The 21,230-nt window shown below is 40.4% G+C and overlaps 1 protein-coding gene and 1 long non-coding RNA gene across 7 annotated transcripts in view; one reads left to right on the top strand and one right to left on the bottom strand.

Moving 5' to 3' along the window:
- Window positions 1-1,415: 1,415 nt before the first annotated feature.
- Window positions 1,416-19,180, top strand: LOC107132253 (uncharacterized). 2 transcript variants are annotated; one of them, XR_009492434.1, is made up of 4 exons: window positions 1,416-1,717; window positions 14,794-14,916; window positions 16,520-16,574; window positions 18,794-19,180. It is a non-coding gene; the product is annotated as an uncharacterized lncRNA (long non-coding RNA). The 2 variants fall into 2 exon arrangements; XR_003030724.2 differs by having other exon boundaries at window positions 1,417-1,717; window positions 14,828-14,916.
- Window positions 18,023-21,230, bottom strand: part of ITGB6 (integrin subunit beta 6) — a 151,222-nt gene continuing 148,014 nt past the window's right edge. For all 5 annotated transcript variants that reach the window (NM_001428260.1, XM_005202407.5, XM_059891784.1 and 2 more), the window contains one exon: window positions 18,023-20,179. In NM_001428260.1, the coding sequence (NP_001415189.1) occupies window positions 20,081-20,179 (99 nt within the window). In that variant the 3' untranslated portion in view covers window positions 18,023-20,080. The remainder of the gene's footprint in view (window positions 20,180-21,230) is intronic.

Raw genomic sequence — 21,230 nt, 5'->3', positions numbered from 1 at the left:
CAGACCCTGGGTTCGTCATTCACTAGCTCTGTGGCTGCAGCGGGCTGCTTTACCTCCACAGCCTTAGTTGTTTCATCTGCAGAATTGCAATAATAATAATAGTGCCGTTTCACTGGCCTGTTGTTAAGATTTAAAGAGTTTATACCTGAAAGGTGCTTAGAACAGTGACTGACACAGAGTAAACACTCGGCCAAGGTAGTTTTATTACTGTTACTACTTAAATAAAGAAAATATTTGGGGGGCAAACAAAGAATGAGGGGTGATTTGGTTTCTTGCTGGGTGGAGAGAAAAGCCATATAATGGTCCTGGTTTCTTCTCAGAAGCTGCCATTCCTGGAGTGCTGGCTGTATCAACACCGTGGTGGTGAAGAGGTAAGGCAGCCTGGGTGGGAGTCTGCTCTATGATCTATGCCAAGTCACGGCACCTCACCCAGCCTCAGCTTCCTTTCTGTAAAATGGAACACTACAAGTGTCCACGCCGTGTTGGAACACAGGGAAAACACCCATAACCTGGCCAGGAGTGAGCACGCAGGAGATGTGACCACATCTTAGATTATTAGATAATACCCACAGTTATTAGATAATACCCACATTGGTTATGCTGTGAAGTAGGTCTCATTACAGTCATCATATGCTGATGAGGACACTGAGAGCTTAAATGACGTATTGTTAAAGCCCTGCCCTGAGCTACCCATTAGCTTCATGTAATAAGCTATCTCATTAAGAGGAAATCGTACCTTAGATAAAAGAGAATATTGGTTTATATAAGACAGGAATTTTCTAACCTATTTAATATGTATTTTCAGCAGCTTTCCCCGAGCCATTTATTAAACACTCCTGAGTGTGTTCAGAATATTGCTTTATTTTGTGCTCAGGCCGCAGTGTGGTATTTTAACTAACACCCACAGTCGCTGGAATACTAAGGGGTGAAAACAACTGAAAGTTCATTGGGCTAAAGACCAATTTCAGTACTGAGTTAATGAACTAGTTTTTCACCTTTGTCTAGGCAGTGATTTGTATTAATTCAATTCAATTAATGGCTCTCCCAGTATGCAATATTTAGCCAGAAATTTCCACTCACTTGGGAGTGTCAGCTGAACCTCTGTCTTGACTGGTCTTCATGCTACTGCTGCTGCTGCGTCGCTTCAGTCATGTCGGACTCTGTGCAACCCCATAGACGGCAGCCCTCCAGGCTCCCCCGTCCCTGGGATTCTCCAGGCAAGAACACTGGAGTGGCTTGCCATTTCCTTCTCCAATGCATGCACGCATGCTAAGTCGCTTCAGTTCATGTCCAACTCTGTGTGACCCCGTGGACAGCAGCCCACCAGGCTCCTCTGTCCACGGAATTCTCCAGGCAAGAATACTGGAGTGGGTTGCCATTTCCTTCTCCTGACTGGTCTTCATAGGGTATCTTAAGTCTCCCCTGCCAGCGCGTGATCTCATTTCTGCACACTCATGTTCTCCTTCCGTTTTCCACATGTAGCCTCGCAGGGGATGTGCAGACGAAGTAGGCAAAGGGGCACATATCTGAAGAAGAAACAGGAACCTCTCCAGGGAGCATGACCACCAGCAACACGTGTTGTCTGAAACCTAGCTGGTCCAGTGGTGCTCAGCCCTCACCATGGTCAAAGTCCCCAGAATAGCTTTTAAAAACCACCAACGCAGAGGCCCCAACTCCCATTGATTCTGGTTCAGATGATCGGGAGTGGGACCCAGGTGTAAGTACATTTTTTTTTAAGCTCCTAAAGTGATTGTAATGTGCAGCTGGGGTGGAGAATTTCTGGTTTCTCCCATGAACCTCTCTTGGGTTCTGAGTAGGTAGGGGCAGAAGGTAATGTCTGGCACTTGAAATGGAAAGGAAACCTACAAGAAACCTCTTAGTTCAGGGAGAGAGGCTGGTTTTAGAAGTAAAATTTCCCACTGGCTGTGTTAACACAGGGAGGGAGGAGCCAGGTGTGGGCAGCAGGCCTGGAAGCCTGGCGTGGCTGTCATGGGCGAACGGCATCGCCTGACTCTAGGGGCCCCATTTAGGAACTTGCACTGTGAGAGAGCCTTCTCCAGGTCTGCATCTTTGGTTGTTACCCTGCAGGCTATAACTTTCCAGAACTTAATGGGAACCCTGGGGAACAATCAATATTTATTTTAACATTTGTCATTTTCTAGTAATTTAGGTATTCTATTCCATTTAGTATTCAGAAAAGTATATAAGACAGTTGTTTTTTAATCACCATGCTGTTTTTAAAATACAAACAATAACAAAATAGAGGGGTGGTTGCACCTTTTGATTTCACCTAAAGAAATTCTGATAAATCAAAACAGGTTCTGTGGGCATGTTTGCATCTTGAAGGATTAGGTAAAAGGAGGAGGAGGAGAAAGAGAGCAGGGTAGAGTTGATGGGTTAAAAAATCCTTCTCCCTTAATTCTTAGCTGTGTTACTTTGGTCAAATTACATAATCTTGCTGAGCTTCCTCTCTGTATGTAGAACAACAAAAACCTACCATGCAGGTTGTTATAGAATGAGAAATAACGTTGAGTCAAATGCCATGCTCTAGCAGGGCCTCCTCCTCCGTGCTCTGGGACCCAAAGCCATTCTGTGGGAGGGAAAATGATCCTGATGGATCAGGGACAGACAGCCTGTGGTGTGTTCATACTTGTCTTCTCACATGTGCCCAGAGGGTTGGAGACTTGTCAAGTCTCATTTCTAAGACAATTCAAAATGTTAAAGCTCAGGGTGGAAGATAAAAAGAGAGGATTAGACATGAGCCAGTCATGGGGCTATGAAAAAAAACTGGCAGACAAAGAGCTTCATCTGCCCTTCTCAGGTTAAATGGCTTAAGTATTAAAGTTCAGTGTAGCTTTCTGAGAAGCAGGTGAGCAAAGCTAAGTGAATAGAGCACTAATAAGTTGGCAATCCTGTTTTATTTTGCTTGGTCTTCTAGAATCTTCCAAGGAAGGCTACTTAGTTTTTCCACACCTTTACAACTTTTCTAAGCTAAAACAGAAATCACAGTGTTATTGAAAGTGTGGATTTTGTAAAAGGAGAAGATATTGGTAGTCAGATGACCAGGACTTCGTCAATTTAACTTAATTTTCCTGTATTATGTTTATAAATCAACATGTAGTTTTGTTCCTGAATAATGGCTTCATTTTCATTTTATTACTAGGAAAAAGCAATTTGTTGGCCAGAAACCTCAGCCTTTAAGAATGATGGGTGAAATAACATTCTTAATACATTCCTAGTGAATCCAGTGGATTAGAAAATTATAGAAGACCTTTGCTGTATATTTAAAAAGTTTTTACTTTCTTGGGCTCAGAGCATGCAGGATAGTGGTAGTTCCTCAGCTAGGGATCAAACCCACATCCCCTGCGTCGGAAGCACAGTGTCTTGGCCCCTGGACCACCAGGGAAGGCCCCCTGGTGTTGTAGCTTAATTGAGATGAAATTGACAAACAGTAAACTACCTAGGTGTAAAATATACAGTTTAAAAAATTTTGACATATCTATACACCCTTGAAACTGTTACTGTAATCAAAAGAGTGAACGTATCTATCCTCCTTACTAATTCCACTGTGTTCCTTGGAAAGCCCCCCTCTTCCGTTATTCTCTATCCCAGACCCCAGTCAACTACTGATCTGCTTTCTGTCACTATAGATTGGTTTGAGATTTCCAGAATATCATGTAAATGAAATTATATAGCATATGCTTTTTTTGGGGGGGGTTCTGGTTTCTTTCATTCCGTATTGTTATTTGGAAATACAGCCATGTTATTGCATACATTAAAATTTTAATTATTTTTATTTCTGAGTGATTTTTCCACTGTATGGATATACCACAATCTCTTTATCCATTTACCTACTGATAGATATTTGGGCTGTTTCTAGTATTGTGCTATTATAAATAAAGTTGCAAAGAACTTTCATGTATAAATCCTTATGTGGACACATATCCTTTCATTTTTCTTGAGTGAATAACTATAAGAAGAATAACTAGATAAGAGAGTGGTTATGCATTTAATTTTTTCAGAAGCTACCAAATTGTTTTCCAAAGTGGTTGTACCATTTTACTCTCCCACCAGTAGTATGCAAATTCCAGTTCCTCCATATCCTAGCTGTGGTGGGTTGAATTCTATCCTCCCTAAAGATGTTAAAGTCCTGACCCTTAGTCCTTGTGGCCTAATTTGGAAATGAAGTCATTACACGTGATAAAGTTAAGATGAGGTCATCATGACATTTGGACACTGAGACAGGCATGCATGCAGGGAAAACACCATGTGAAGATGAAGGCAGAGATTGCTGTGATACCTGTATAAGCTAAGAACGCCGAGGAATGCCAGCAAATCCCCAGAAGCTAGGAAAAGGGCATGGAACAGATGAAAAGGGCATGGAACAGATCTTTCTTTCACAGCCTTCAGAAGGAACCAACCTTCTGACACTTTTTTGGGTTTTTAGCCTTCAAAAACGTGAGAAAATAAATCTCGTTTCTTAAACCACCTTCTTTGTAGTACTTTTGTTATGGGAGCCCTTGGAATCTAATATTCTTATCAATATTGATTATGGTCAGTTTTTAAAATTTTAGCTCTCCTAATAGTAGTACAGTGGTATTTCATTGTGGTTTAAATTTGCATTTCTCATACAGCATGGTGCTGTATGTCGTTAATAAGTTTATGTATTGCTATGAATTGAAATTTGCTGAGAGTAGATCTTGTGTCCTCACCAAAAAAATGGTAACTATGGGAGATGATGGATATGATAATCAACTAGACCATGGTAATCATTCCACATTGTATATGTATGTTGTATACTTTAAATAGATGCAGTTTTATTTTTCAATTCTACCTCATTTAAAAATAAATAAATTTGCATTTCTCTAATGACCAATGTTGAAAATATTTTCATATACTTATTTGATATCCATATATCTTCTTTGGTGGAGTATCTGCTCAAATATTTTGCTCATTTTTGTTTTCTTATTACTGAGGTTTGGGAGTTTTTTATAATTTGTACATACAAGTTCTTTATCAATGTATACTGTAATTTGTAAATATTTTTCCCAGTCTGTAGCTTATTTTTTTATTCTCTTAATATTGTCTTTTGAAGAGCAGAAATTTTAGATTTTGGTAAAGTTCACTTTATCAATTCATTCTTTTATGGATCACACTTTGAAATCTAGATATCTTTGCCTAATCCAAGGTCACAATGATGTTCTGTACTTCCTTCTAAATGCTTTATATTTTAAGACTTTAATTTTAGATCTCTGGTCCATTTTCAGTTAATATTTTTTTGTGCGGAGAAGTTCATTTGTTTACATGTGAATAAGCCCCATTTAATTTTGAATATTGCTGGATTCAATTTGCTAACATTATGCTTAGAATTTTTTCCATCTGTGTTCATGAGGGATATTGGTCTTTAGTTCTCTTTTCTTGTAATGTTTTGTCTGGCTTGGTACCAGATTAATGCTGGCCTCAAAAAATGTGTGTTGGTAAGTATTCTGTTTCTGGAAGAGTTTGTGTAGAATTGGTAGGTATTTTTTCTTCTTTAAGCAATTGGTAGAATTCATCTGTAATGCTATCTGGGCCTGGTGTTTTCTTTGTGAGAAGATTTTTAATTGTAATTTCAATTTCTTTTGGAGATATAGGAAAGTCAGGTTACCTACTTTTTTTTTTCTTGAACAAACTCTGGTAGTTCTTGTCTTTCAAGGAATTCTTCCATTTTATATAAACTTTCAAATTTATAAAGTTTGTTCATAATGTGTGCATTCTAAGTTGCTTCAGTCACGTCTGACTCTTTGCGACCCTTTGGACTGTAGCCTGCCAGGTTCCTCTGTCCATGGGATCCTCCAGGCAAGAATACTGGAGTGGATTGCCATGCCCTCCTCCAGGGGATCTTCCTGACCCAGGGATCCATCCCACGTCTCTCAGATCTCTTAGGTGGGCTCTTTACCACTAGCGCCACCTTGAAGCCCTCGTTTATAATGGTTCCTTATTTATTCATTTAATATCTGTGGAATCTAAAGTGATGTCACCAGTCTCTTTTCTGATATTGCTGCTGCTGCTGCTAAGTCACTTCAGTCGTGTCCGACTCTGTGCAACCCCATAGACGGCAGCCCACCAGGCTCCGCCGTCCCTGGGATTCTCCAGGCAAGAACACTGGAGTAGGTTGCCATTTCCTTCTCCAATGCATGAAAGTGAAAAATGAAAGTGAAGTCGCTCAGTCGTGTCCGACTCTTTGCGACTCCATGGACTGCAGCCTACCAGACTCCTCCATCCGTGGGATTTTCCAGGCAAGAACACTGTAGTGGGTTGCGATTTCCTTCTCCAATGCATGAAAGTGAAAAATGAAAGTGAAGTCACTCAGTCGTGTCCGACTCTTAGCGACTCCATGGACTGCAGCCTACGAGGCTCCTCCGTCCATGGGATTTTCCAGGCAAGAGTACTGGAGTGGGCTGCCATTGCCTTCTCCCTTCTGATATTGGTAACTTGTGTTTTCTCTTTTCCTTTTCCTCATCAATCTGGCTAAAGTTTTTCCCATTTTATTTATCTTAAAAAAACTTTTGGTGTCATTGATTTTCTCTATTGCTTTCCTGTTTTCTATTTCAGTTTGATCTTTATTATTTCTTTTCTTCTGCTTACTTGGATTTTATTTTTTTTTTCTTCTTTTTCAGTTTCTTGAAGTAGAAGGGTGAGGTTGAGATCTTTCTTGTTTTCTAATATAAGTACTTATTGCTACATACTCCCTTTACTACTCTGGTGGCATCTTATATATTCTGGTATATTGTACTTTCATTCAGTTCAAAATGTTTCTAACTTTCATTCCAAGTTTTTCTTTGACCCATGGGTTACTTAGTAGTGTTACTTACTTTCCAAATTCTTGAGGATTGTCCAGATATCTTTTTGCTATTGATTTCTAATGAATTTCTTTGGTCAAAGAACACATTTTGTATGACTTAAGTAAGTCCTTTTACATTTACTGAGATTTATTTTATGGCCTGGAGGAGTATGGTCTACTATGCTAAATATTTTTTTTGAAAGTCATAGTATCTTGTTTATTTATATCATACCAGTTGTAAGCATCTGTGCTGAGTGGTTAGTCATCAGTCCTGTCTGACTCTGCGGGACCCCGGTAGCGCCCCAGGGTCCTCTGTCCTTGCAGTTTTCCAGGCAAGAATACTAGAGTTGGTTGCCATTTCCTATTCCAGGGCAGTGCTTCCGAGGTGTCACTAGTGGTAAAGCGCCCATATGCCAATGCAGGAGACATAAGAGACACAGGTTCAATCCCTGGGTTGGGAAGATCCCCTGGAGGAGGGCATGGCAACCCACCCCAGTATTCTTGCCTGGAGAATTCCATGGACAGAGGAGCCTGGTGAGCTACAGTCCACAGGTTTGCAAAGAGTCAGACACAACTGAAGTGACAGCACACACACTCCAGGGGATCTTCCTGACCCAGGAATCAGACCTGCGTCTCCTGTGTCTCACGCATTGCAGATGGATTCTTTACCTGCTGAGCCACTGGGGAAGTCCCTTACTTTTAAAGTAATTTTTATGGAGTGTAGTCGATTTATAATGTTATGTTCATTTCTACTCTGCAGCAAAGTGAATCAGTTACACGTGTACATATGTCTACATTTATAGGGTCTTTTCCCACGTAGGTCATTACAGAATATTGAATAGAGTTTCCTGTGCTCTACAGTACGTTCTTATCGGTTATCTATGTAGTAGTGTGTATATGTCCATCCCAATCTCCCACCCCCCTTTCTTTCTTGGTAACCATAAGTTTGTTTTCTAATCTATGACTCTATTTCCATTTTGTAAATAGGTTCATTTGTACCTTTTTTTTTAGATTCCACATATAAGTGATATGATATGATATTTGTCTTTCTCTGTCTGACTTCACTCAGTATGACAATCTCTTAAGTCCATATGTGTAGCTGCCAATTATGCTAAATATTTCATATGTGCTTAAAAAGATCACATTTTCTTCTGTTTTGGGGTAGAGTGTTCTACAAATGCCAATTAGGTAAGTTGGGACAACTGCAGGACTGTAACTTCAGGCCACCCAAGATGGCTGTTCTCTTGCTCTTCACACATCCCCTGCCTTACCTACACCCTACTCACCTGACTGTCCCTTTCCATTTAATCTTGGAGTCTAATCAGTAACTGCCTGCATACTGAGAGCTCTCTCTACTATGATGGTTTATCAAAGGCTCAGTGAGAGGCATGTTCCCCTGTTGGTCTCTCTGAGCCAACCTGATGTCAATTTCCCTCTCCCTCTGGTAGCAAAGACTGCTGCCTTGTCTTGTCCGCCTTCTGATGCACTTGGTAGGGGTGTTGCTCCAAGACCTTGCTTCAGACATGTCAGATTGCTCCCATCAATTAAACCACTGATGTCTCTGTCATTAACCCAGGCTCTTTCTTTGGTCTGGAGGCTAGGCAAATACAGAGATTGCAAACTCAACAATGACTCACCTTGTTTGTTTCCTATCTCTCAGGGATAACTATCCTTTAATGCCTGGTGTCCATTGCCTTGAAAATCAAGTTGTTTTTTTTTTTTCCAGGAAGGAAGGTAAATCTGGTGTCTCCCTGTTAGTCCAGCTTTTTTGAAAGTAAAAACAAAAAAAAAAAATTTAAGGGATTTTTTTTCTCACATTTACATTTGACCCCCAAATTGGCTTTCAGTTCAGTTCGTTGCTCAGTCGTGTCCGATTCTTTGCAACCCCATGAATCGCAGCACACCAGGCCTCCCTGTCCATCACCAACTCCTGGAGTTAACTCAAACTCATGTGCATTGAGTCGCTGATGTCATCCAGCCATCTAATCCTCTGTTGTCCCCTTCTTCTCCTGCCCCCAATCCCTCCCAGCATCAGAGTCTTTTCCAAGGAGTCCTCTTCTCATGAGGTGGCCAAAGTATTGGAGTTTCAGCCTCAGCATCAGTCCTTCCAAAGAACACCCAGGACTCGTCTCCTTTAGGATGGACTGGTTGGATCTCCTTGCAGTCCAAGGGACTCTCAACAGTCTTCTCCAACACCACAGTTCAAAAGCATCAATTCTTCAGTACTCAGCTTTCTTCACAGTCCAACTCTCACATCCATACATGACCACAGGAAAAACCATAGCCTTGACTAGAGGAACTTTTGTTGGTAAAGTAATATCTCTGCTTTTGAATATGCTATCTATGTGGGTCATAACTTTCCTTCCAAGGAGTAAGCGTCTTTTAATTTCATGGCTGCAGTCACCATCTGCAGTGATTTTGGAGCACCCAAAAATAAAGTCTGACACTGTTTCCACTGTTTCCCCATCTATTTCCCATGAAGTGATGGGACCAGATGCCATGATCTTAGTTTTCTGAATGTTGAGCTTTAAGCCAACTTTTTCACTCTCCACTTTTACTTTCATCAAGAGGCTTTTTAGTTCCTCTTCACTTTCTAAATTGGCTTTAGATGAGGAGAAAGAGGAGACAGGAAAAAAAGACTAGCACAAGGAAGTCTAGAAATCTGTACTGTAATATTTTTTTTCATTGGCTCATAACTCTGCTCGGCTTTTTCCCAAGGAGTATTGATTGTGTATGTGTGCTTGTGATTAGTATATAATGCATTTCACACTTAGCTAAAATGAGTAGATTTCAAAACCAATGAATAAACTTAGAAAACACCAACCAATCAAATCTGATCATCCAAGTTAGATGTAAAATCTTAGAAGCATATTACTGTGCCTGGGCTAAAATATATGTTTTTAAGAGTACAGATGAACTTATTTACAAAACAGAAGTAGAGTCACAAATGTGGAGGACAGGGTTTTGGTTACCCGGAGATGAATTTGGAGACTGGGGTTGACATATACACACTACCATATATAGACCAGATAGTTGATAAGAATGTGCACACGACTGAGCGACTTCTGTGTGTGTGTGTGTGTGTGTGTGTGTGTGTGTGTGTATAGCACAGGGAACCCTACTGAATACTCTGTAATAGCCTTTATGGGAAAAGAATCTTTTAAAAAAGAGTGAAAACATATGCATATGTATCACTGATTCACTTTGCTATATACCTGAGGCAAACACAACATTGTAAATCAACTACACTCCAATAAAAAATTTTAAATAACATCAATGTCTGTGCTTTATTTAAGAAGAATACTTCAGACTCATAGTCTTATCTTATGAATGCTTCTGACATTGGGATATCAGGTTTTCATCCAGTTTCACAGTAGTGCTATTTGAAGGACAAGGGGCTGTACTAGGCATTCATCCCGAGAAGCCCAATGAGTGGCCCCTGCACTCCTGCGGTCACTGCTTTTCAGGCCAGGGCACGCCTGTGCCCACCGCTTCTGGTCCATCCATCCATCTTAGGCAGTACAGGAAAAACACTGACCAGGGCTACCCTTCACCTTTCTTTCCTAGTCTTCATGAAGACTATTTGCCTTCCATTGGCATTGCTTAGACCATAGAATAGAAAGTATTGTCATTGTCTTGAACCAATTACTAATTTTATCTGTGAATGTCTACATTTTCCTGAGTCACTTACTCAAATATGGTCTTTTGGGTGATTTCTACAGGAGGTTAATCATCTCCATTTGTGCAGATTTTTGCTAGTTTCACTTCCAGAGTAATTTAACTTCCACTTCTGGGGATGGCACAGTTGCCCTCTGCTGTATTAAAGGATATCAGTTGCTAGATAAAGGGATGTTGTGCTTAAACCAAATCAGCCAGGTAGCTTGACTGTACTTTCTATACAGTTCCACTCCCTCCATTGATGAAATATTCTGCCTTCTGGTTTTCCTCTGGTCCTCTGCCTGTAATTGTACTCCCTGAGGGGGTTCTGTGACTCACCTAGGTGAGCCATTGAAAATTTGCATCTCTTTTCACCTCCTCTTTCTTTCTTTGTTTTGACTTGTGCTTTCTATTCAGGCAAATTCCTATTTATTAGTAAGAGCAATTATTTTTCAAGAAAGGTTAAACCCAGACCTGAACTGGTCCTGGCTTGTTAGCTTGAGTTTCTTCAAAAAATAAAATAAAATCTGAAAATCTGTCACTTGTGTTCATTGTTTATCATAAATAGTTGTGACCTTGTTATTTCCATTAGCATTCTTAATTTTGCCTGCAAGGCCTCGAGACCTACATTATTCCTCTTCTCCCAACCCCCTCCATCTTCCCCACTGCCTCCTTATTTCTCAGAAAAGCCTGCAATTTGTTTTCTGGGCTGTCCCTCTTTGTGGACTGGCTAGGGAAAGGACTAAGTGAGATACATCACTGTGAAATTATTTTTAGAACTAAGCAATGACCTCTAAGGGTGTGTAATGTTAATCTGAGAAATGTTGCTTGAAATTCCTTTTCATTTTCTCCCTTCATAGCAGATATGTCAGTCCTTTGAGTCCCAAATCTTCCAAGTGTCAGCACCCAGTGGGTTATGAGTAAAGTCTTCTTAACATTCAGACCTGAATTTCATTGGTGCTATTCTTCACCATGGTGCTTGGAAGATTAACGGGACCTCTTCTGAGGCTCGTATTCACTTCTAGTATCTGGGGATCCCCAGGGGAGGAGGGCACCTTGCATACCCCATGGCAGCTTGGTGGGGCTCATTCTGGCAATTGCCTCCAGGGTACCACACCCAGGCCTGGAACACTGCCCCAGCTCTACCCTCTGAGCTGAGTATGTGCCTCCAGGCCCCCCTGAGGCTCCCATCACCCCCTGTACTCCCTCCTGCTGCTGGGCTTCAGGCTCTGCTTTCTGCCCCAGCCCTGATCGAGACCCGTTCCACCGCATCCACTCACCTCTGCACCACAGCTGGATGCTCTGCCTTCCCAACCAACAGGGCCCATCTTTCTTTTGGCATTTGGAGGCAGCTCCTGTGATCCTCTCCTTTCAAAGGGGCCCCCCTCAGTAGACCTCAGGGTTTAGCAGGTCAGACTTTAGTTTACACAGAATTCTTTCAAGGGCTGGCTTAAGAAGCTGCCGCCTCGTGTACCTAGAACCAGCATTCTCCGCTTACAATTTGATACTTTCTTTGCGTTATCTAGCTCATAGCTCATGGTATCAGAGACTTATCTATGTTATTCTTTTTCATGTACTTCATGTTTGTTTCCTTGAAATTTGCTGTCTGTTTTGCCTCCTCCCTTCCTCAGTTCTCTATTTATACCCGGACTTCAGCCTTGGCTATTCTGTTCTTTTTGACAGAAAGTGATTATTGGAGGCACTCAGTGACTGAATACAGCTATCATTTACTGCACATGTATTGAGTGTCTATGTCAACTACTTTAACATATTGTTTCAGTTAATTCTCACAATAACTCCAGGAAATAGGTGAGAATACATGCAGCGGTGATAAACAGAACCGGGGTGAGGACAGGAGTATCTGTCAGATCGTGGTCTCTTCCCTGTGGACTCTAAGTGTGTGAGGTTAAACACAATTAAATGTTCACATCCCAGTACTGCCTACATCTAAGTATAGGATAGTAAATGGTAACCCTGCGTGCCAAGAAAGTTGTTTCACAGCTGCGACAAATACTGTGTATCCTTTCCTGTGTCCATCTGGAACTGAAATCATTTTCAAGTTTTTAAATGAATCATGGAATTTTATTAAGGCATAAGTTGGTTATCTCTTAAAATGAATACTAGATTTGGATAAGCCAAACAATGAACATGACCAAGAAAGCTTCAGAAAGAAAAGCATTGTGTATTTTTCTTGCCTCTGTGACAAATTCATATCTTTTATTATGCCCAGTGTTTTTAATCTTTTATTTCTACTTTTCTTCTCCAAGTCTATCTTCTTAGTCGAAGAGTTTCCAAAATCTGACACACTTCTTGAAATCGATGAAGTAGATGTTTAATATACCAAAACTATGCAAGATACATTTAATAGCTAGTCTGCTTAATTTAAAATTTCATTTTCCCACTGCAGTGTTTATAAAACTAGTAACAGTCTGTAGAGAACATGGGAGAATCCCATGGAGCCTGGAGGGCGACAGTCCATGGGGTAGCAGAGTTAGACACAACTGAAGTGACTTAGCATGCACACACAGAGAACATACTAGAATATTGTCATTTATTATGAAAGGAGATAAATAAACAAATAAAAAAAGACATAGTTCTCATTTTTAAAAAGTATGAAACAATAGTTATTAATCAAAGGGTAAGATTATGAAATAACTGTTAAGTTTATTAATAGCATTAAAGTGTTTTTTGTAAGACATTTCATAAAGGTGATTACAACTTGAATTCTAGCACTTTAAACAGTGTAACCTAAGAACTCCTAAAAGAAATTTTAAGCAAATGGTAATTATCATTTGTAATATTTAAAAGACTAATCACAACATGTATCACCACTCGCTTCTTTAGGAAAATTAAACAAAACAAGCAAAAGCCAAGAGCTTCAGAATTACCCATACTGGAGAGTCACAGGCATTATCATTTTCTGGCTACTTCTGCCACCTCCATCACCCCATCCCCACCTCTGCCTCTCCTTTTGAACTAATTAGCTAGCAAAGGGAGGCACTGGCCACTTTCCCCTCCAAGTCCTCTGTTTCCTCCAGGAGGCAGGGCCCTTGGGGATGCTGGACAAGGGCTTGCGAGGTGCCGACTTCTTCCACTGCAGCCTCAAGGGCAGCAGGGCCTGTGAGGACAGCAGTGTGTGTGCTCAGCGAGGACTTGGAGGAAGACAGGGGCTCTCCCATCAGACAAGCAAGTCCGCCTACGCCACATGAAGCACCAGCATTCTCAGAGAACACCCCTATGGATGCAGAAGTCTTGGCTGCTGACAGAAGTTTCCTTGACATGCTAAGACCCCTCTTCCAAGACCTAAACTTTCCCTCCAGAACTCCTGATGTGGATGCCACCTCTGTGTGCATAGTGGCAGACTTCTGAGGCATCTGACTTAAAAGGTGGCAGGCAGGGCTCTGGAAGGAGAAGTGAGCTCTATGTGCTTCACATTGACACTCAGCCTTGCTAACTTCTCTGGTTAGAGCCCCATGCCCAAGAAGGTGCTTTACTTTGCAGCTAGGTGTATCATCACCCTGCAGGTAAGCCTACGTAGTTCAGTGAAAATCCATGATTACATCTGGGAAAGCAACTCTAAGACCTATCCTACCAGGCTTGGATTAGTAGCAGGGACTTACTGGGAGGACAGAGGAGTGGGCAGAGCGCAAGGTAAGCACTGTCAGTGACCTTCAGGATTGTATGGTGTTTTAAGACTGAAGCATTGGAGTGAGATGGACTCAGGTCCAAACTCTGCCCTGAGCATTTATAAATTTAGTAACCCCAGGCAATCCTCAGTTTTCTGAACAGCTGTTTCCCTCTTAGTAAAGTGGGGAAAACAATACAACCTCTCAGGAACTAAATATAGTAAGATGCATAATATGCTTTACATAATGCTGGTTATAGTAAATAATCAATGAATGATGACTTTTATTGTCATTATGTCCTTACCAGATTTATAAGACAGGAGAGCATGATTCCAAATAATAGCATGATTCCAAATCCAGAGTTCAAATTCTGGCTTCAAAGCTTGCTAAGTTCATGACCTAGGCAAGTTACTTACTATCTGTAAAACAGGAGATACTAGTAATACCATTCCATAGGATGATTGTGGGCTCTGTATGTGTTAGCCTATATAAAACTTTTGGAACAGTAGGTGTTACCTATTTTTAATAATAATACAAATTATGTAATACTAGTAAGTTACATCTATTAAAATAAGAAATAATAAATTCCTCAATTAAAATAATAGATGTTTCTGGTAAGAAGTGCCTGCGTGTGTGTGCTCAGATGCTTCAGTTGTGTCTGATTCTTTGTGACCCTATGGATTGTAGCCCACCAGGTTCCTCTGTCCATGTGATTCTCCAGGCAAGAATACTGGAGCGTGTTGCCATGCCTTCCTCCAGGGGATTTTCCCACCCCAGGGATCGAACCATGTCTCCTACGTCTCCTGCACCGTAAGTGGATTCTTTACTGCTGAGCCACCAGGGAAGTCTTCTAGTAAGATACATGTATTAAAATAAAGAAGAAATATTTATGTATGTATATGCACACACAAACATGCATCAGTAGTAGGTCTAGTGAAGCCAGCTGAAGAAAAATACATAGCGACTTTTTCCCCAGGCAGTCATTGACAAACAGTGGAGTTTCACGAAGCACTGTCTTTTGTTGTTGGGTTGGAACTAGGTTGGCTACTACACAAGGACCATGAATGTAAACACATTTCAGGCTGAGAAAGCACCTCCTTTATGAGCAGTAAGTCTCCGTATTAAATGTGTACTTAGAAATCACAAGGAACAGATTGAAATTTCAAACTGACTCCTGTGGGATTTGTAAAGCCTTGAAGTTGTTCATGACACCAAAGAGTGTGTGTGAATCAAATTTGTGCCTCCCAGGGTCTGGCTCCAGGACAAGCTAAAGAGAGGAAAAATTTCCGAGTTGCCTATGCTGCTCTCTCTTTGGTTGTGCAGTCAAGTGGGAGAGAACTGAAGATCAGATATTTGACCTTCACTCAGCCTAGGGTGATTCATGTTTGAATGCCTCCAAAGCACAAGAAAGGCAGCATTTAACAGCCCACAGTCCACAGCTCAGAAGAATTTATGTCTTGGTCCAGGTAGTAGGACTATGAACCACTGCCCACTATTCTGACTACTGAAGCCTCATACAAAACTTCACTCATTTAGAACCAGGGCATCCGAGCCCAGCTGACCTAGTAAAAGAGGTCCCAGCCACTTAAGTTTCCTTGCTTTTTAGCTGTGTTGAATCTGCTGCTGTGTAGTGACATTTAATAAAAGACTTTCTATTTATCATGTTTAATTCAATTCCTATTTCTTATTCCCTCTGAATAAGGAGTTTTAGATTTCCATAAAATGAGGATGATATGAAACCAATATGAATGAGCAACATTTAAATACACTTCCCCTTTGGAGAGATCAACTTACTCCCTCGGTTAAAGACTACTATTGGAGGGATTGCTTCTCTCGTATCTTGTCCCTTCAAGAAGTTCTGCAAGAAATGGATATGGTTAAGCAAAGAAGAGAGCAACTCAGAAGACTCTTGGTTGCTTTGGGAGAGTCGGGGTCTTCCATTTTGTGGGTTTTGCGGGAGTATTTGGGGGCATGATTGTTTCTGGTGTTGACAAGGGGAAACATGGGCCAGGTTAACGTACCATGCAGACTCTGCTGAGGTTCTCATGGAGCTGGGCCTTCTTGCTCCTGCCTTGGAGCCCTGCAGGCTGCCTTCATCAAGAGAGCAGCAGGCCCAAAATGACGAATATGTTTAAAGGTTGTTGCATGGCAGAAACCGACACTACTGTATAAAGCAATTTTCCTCCAATTAAAAAAGAATATCCAACTGCTCCCACCCCCATGTACCTCATTCTCAATATTGCCCAGACATAGTCGCTTTCCACAAAGACTTTTTTGTCTCTCTTTCCCCAAATTTCCTGCCTCTTCCTCAAACCCAGCTGGGAAAGCATGCTCTCTCCCTTCCCCTTAACAGCTCAGTTCAGATTGACCAATTATTGCATTCTTCTTTTAATGTTGCTGTTTTCTCTCCCAGGTCCGGCTGCCACTCTGGACTTGGGCACAAGATTTGCTGTGGCCCTTGACCCCTGGTGAGTTAGTGGGAAGCTGAGGCTCTACCCCCAAGAGGACTGTGTGGGTTGGTGCTGGGGCGACTATCAGCTTAGACTTGGGGGGCCAGGTAGAGCCAGGTGGATCTGGGATGTGCATAAACTGGGTCCAGTAGCCTGATAGTGTATATTTATTTGTTTGTTTTCTTCTTCCTGACTTGGGATCATGGAGACTGGTTATTTTGTTCATTGCTGAATCCATAATCATAAGAAATATGTCTGGCATACATTAGGTACTCAACAAAACTGATTGAATGAGTTCATTGAGCCCCTACTATGTATCAGAGATTGTTACAGGTGCTGGAAGAGACAGGCACTGCTACCATTCTACAGATGGAAAAACTAAGCAGAAAGTGACTTTCTCAGGACTATTCAAAATGGGAACAGTTTCCAGATTTCCAGACATCTGGCCTTTAGTCTACAAGAAGCATTGTGTTTCTGAATATTAGCATGCTTAACTTGAGTTCCCCTGTCTTTTTGTAAAGAAGGGGTCTTTTTTCTGAGAGAAAGGACTTTTTCTAAGCTGACTTCCTTTGTGAGCATTTGGTCTCTCTCTGCTTAATTTTTCTGATTTGGAAAATGAGCATCACACCACGAAGTCTCAGATGGATGCTCAGGAAGACAGCACTACCTCACTCTTAGTTTGCTGGGGCTGCCATAACAAAGTACCACAGACTGGGGAGCCTAAAGAGAAGACATTTATTTTCTCACAATTCTGGAGGCTAGAAGTTCAAGACCAAGCTGTTGGCAGGTTCTTCCAAGGCCTCTCTCCTGATTGCCATGTGGCTCAGATGGTAAAGCGTCTGCCTACAATGCGGGAGACCTGGGTTCAATCCCTGGGTCAGGAAGATCTCCTGGAGAAGGGAATGGTAACCCACTCCAATATTCTTGCCTGGAAAATCCCATGGACGGAGGAACCTGGTGGTCCAAGGGGTCGCAGAGTCGGACACGACTGAGCGACTTCACTCTCCCCTTGTCTTTACATGGTCTTCTCTTTGTGCATCTGTGTGACCCAATCTCTTCTTATAAGGACACCAATCATATCAGATTAGAGTGACCTCACTTTAACTCACCTCTTTAAATTTCTTGGCTCCAAATGCAGCCATATTCTGATTAAGACTTCAGATTGTGAATTTTGGGGCGAGAATCACAATTCAGCACAAACACTTACCCTAAAGAACTTGATTTTACACAATATGGGGTAATGTCCAGACCTGCTTAAAAACCTCATGATGTCAGTATTGTAAACTTGCAGCAAATTACAGCTGACAACCTGCTGTCTCCTGCCTTCAGTGGCTGCCTTTTTCTACTCTTCTCCTTGGCTGAGACCAAGGACTGCAAAGCAGTCAGAACAGGTCACCCAGGGATACAAAAATCCAAAAAGAGGGTTTTTTGCCAGGTAAATAAAAGGAATCATCATTCATCTAAGGTTCATTGTTTAAATTATGATGTTTATTTATGTCAATGCAAAATACAATAAAGCAACTTACAAAAAACAACCACTGTATCTTCATGTAACATAACTCTTCAGTGAACAGAAGTACTACTGTTAATGTTTTGACCTTTTCAAGGTCCAGCCTTGGATCAAAACAGGATGCAGAGAAATAGCAGATTTTTTTCTACCTTCCCCAATATACACACAAAGGAAATTTATATATCCTAAAATCCCATTCTAGTAGTAATACAAAAATATCACACGTAGAGATGAATACCGCCATTGTGTCATTGGAATTGCAACTTCCTTATTGCTTGAGATTTCCCACCAACCCTGGGCTTCAGTCAGGAACACATGGGTACATCAGCCCTTCAGGTTTCCCAAATGATTGTTTAGTAATTCTTTTAGTATAACTGCATACTCCCCAAGTGTCTAATTTACCTGAGTTATTTAGAAACCTGAAAAAAATAAGTCTCTAAGTGATCAAATTGTGTACCAAACTCTCTGACAGAATTGAAGAGACTTATCATGGGTTATTCTGTGCCAGTTCAGTGGATAAACACGAAGCCTCCATTACCTAATGAACTACCCACCTAGTAAAAGGCTTCACATTACAATTTTCTCAAAGGTAATAAACATTGCACAAAAGTACAAGACCTCATCTATATTCCAGTAGTTTAAGTGCTATTTGTCTAGCCACTACATTTTCAAACAAATGGCAATTATCACTTAACTAACAAAATCTTTCTATCATTTCACTGATAAGAGTCAGTCTCACACTGCGGAAAGAAGCAGCAGCTTGGAGCTAGAAGATCTCAATTCCAGACCAGTTCCACCCACTCTCTGAGGCTTAGTTTCCTCCCGAGGATCAATGAGATGAAAGTGCTGTGTGAAGCAATATTAACTATAAGGAATAATATTCTACGGAGTTCATCTCTTCAATTAACCTGTGGATCCCTAATTACCCACATGTATTTTGCAAGTAAAATCCAACTTTTTCAAGTAGCATATTCACCATATGCAACTGAAATATGCAAGCCGGGTTATGCAAATGGAAAAAGAATACAGATTTAAGTAAGCCTATTACTCACAGGAGACTTGTGTATTCATGATGCGTTTGGTTTAAAACCATTAAAAATTTTATTCTGTTTAATGCATGGTCCTTTTGTGTTATTGGAGCTCAATTTGAATAAGCTATCTCACTATTTAAAATTTTTGACAAGAAATTAAAACTTTCATATGAAATTTACAGGGTTTACATGACTGTGAAACTGAGTTAAATGGGTTGAGAAATACAGAAGGAGTAATAGTCTGAAAACGCAGGGTCAATCGGGAAACTGAATGTAGAAGTTTATTTTTCAGGTCATTAAACATAACCTAATGATAGGCCTGTTATTTTTGTGTTTTACTGGTGACTTCCTAATCTATAAATTACTTTTTCTTCATCTGTAAAACAAAAAAAAATTGACTTTTAGGGACATTCAAATCTGTAGAAATTATTAATACTTCATTTACATTCTTACATGAGGAGCATCTTTAGGAGAATTACATCCTATAGCTTAAGTAAAAGTCAGTATCTCATTTTTTTCATTGGTTAAGAAAAAAACCTTCCTTTAGGAAAGGGCAGATTTACTAAAAGTTTAGAATTCGTTGGCAAATTTGACTATATAATGTGGCATATGGACTTTGTGACTTTGCTGAGACAGACTTCAGGTAGCTGTATTTCTGTAACAAATGAGATTCTAATTTCAAACATTTTTCAAATGCAAATCAGGCCTTCATGAATCATTTTGATGATTTTTTGAGGCATTAATGTAACAGAGTTAGTATTTTTGAAATGATCCCCAAAGTCACCTCTTTGCTAAGGATATCTCTCTTCTTGATTATTTCGAAACTGTCAACATTGTCTCTAACCTTCACACAGAAAATGACTGATCTCCAAATGACCTATTATTATCTTAAACCAAACTTAAAACAACAAAGAGAGAAAAATTAAATAGTGCAATAACATTTCATATCAGTGAAACAAAATTTGTCTGTGCATAAAGTAGTTCTATCCATCCGTGGAAAGATCAACCTTTTGTTTTTCCTTGTGTTTATAGGTTACATTTTTAAAGGTACTGGTGGAGCCTCTGTACAGTGGATTGGTTCCCTAAAAAAGAAAAAAAAAAGGTCCAAATGAAAGTATGTATATTTTGTTACTACACAGTTTTAATATATCTAAATAATTTCAGTGTACATTATAGATTGGAAAAAGAAAGTTAGGCTTAATCTTGGAAGATATGTGAATAATTTTGATTAATTTGATATTTCATACTTTTAGCATTTAACAATATATACTTTATTGTTTTTTATTATGAAAAAATAATTTTGTATCCTAAGAATCTTACCCTTTTTGGAAATGCAGTAAATCATGGATTTTTGGAAATGCACATGGAACAAAAAATGGCTGCTTTGTTCGCTGCTGTTTCACCAGAGCTGAAAACAGTTCAACTAGCCCACAGCAGGCACTCAGAATTGATCAAATGAACAGAATGAACCAACAGGTGACCCAAAATAAAATGGGAAAGATGAAGACGGGAAAAGTGAACTGGTAGAAGCATACTAAGATGAATGACAAACACACTGTGTGAAGTCAGAGAAGGAGAAATATCCTATGATGTCCCTTATGTGCTGAATCTAAGAAGAAATGATACAAATGAACTTATTTACAAAACAGAAACAGACTCACAGACTTAGAGAACCAATTTATGGTTACTGGGGGGAGGGTTGGGGTAAGGGATAGTCCGGAGTTAGGGATGGGCACACATACACTGCTATACTTAAAATGGATAACCAACAAGGACCTACTGTATAGCACAGGGAACTCTGTTCAAGGTCATGTAACAGCCTGAATGGGAAGGGGCTTGAGGGAGAATGGATCTATGTACATGCATGGCTGAGTTCCTTTGCTGTGCACCTAAAGCTATCCCAACATTGTTAATCTCCTACAATCCAATACAAAATAAAACGGTAAAAAGAAAGAAAAGTATCCACCTTTAAGAAATGCATTGAGATGGTGAGAAGCATCAAACTAGGGCACAAATAATCTTGCTAAAATGAGACCAAAATTCAGAAGGAGTTACAACTAGCTTCTTGGGACAGCAAACACCTGCTAGTAGATAGTAAAAAGAATTGGGTGGCTTTCCCTTGCTAGAAAATAA

This window comes from Bos taurus, chromosome 2 (assembly GCF_002263795.3).
Source record: "Bos taurus isolate L1 Dominette 01449 registration number 42190680 breed Hereford chromosome 2, ARS-UCD2.0, whole genome shotgun sequence".
NCBI lineage: Eukaryota > Metazoa > Chordata > Mammalia > Artiodactyla > Bovidae > Bos > Bos taurus.
This window is presented reverse-complemented; position numbering and strand designations above follow the sequence as displayed.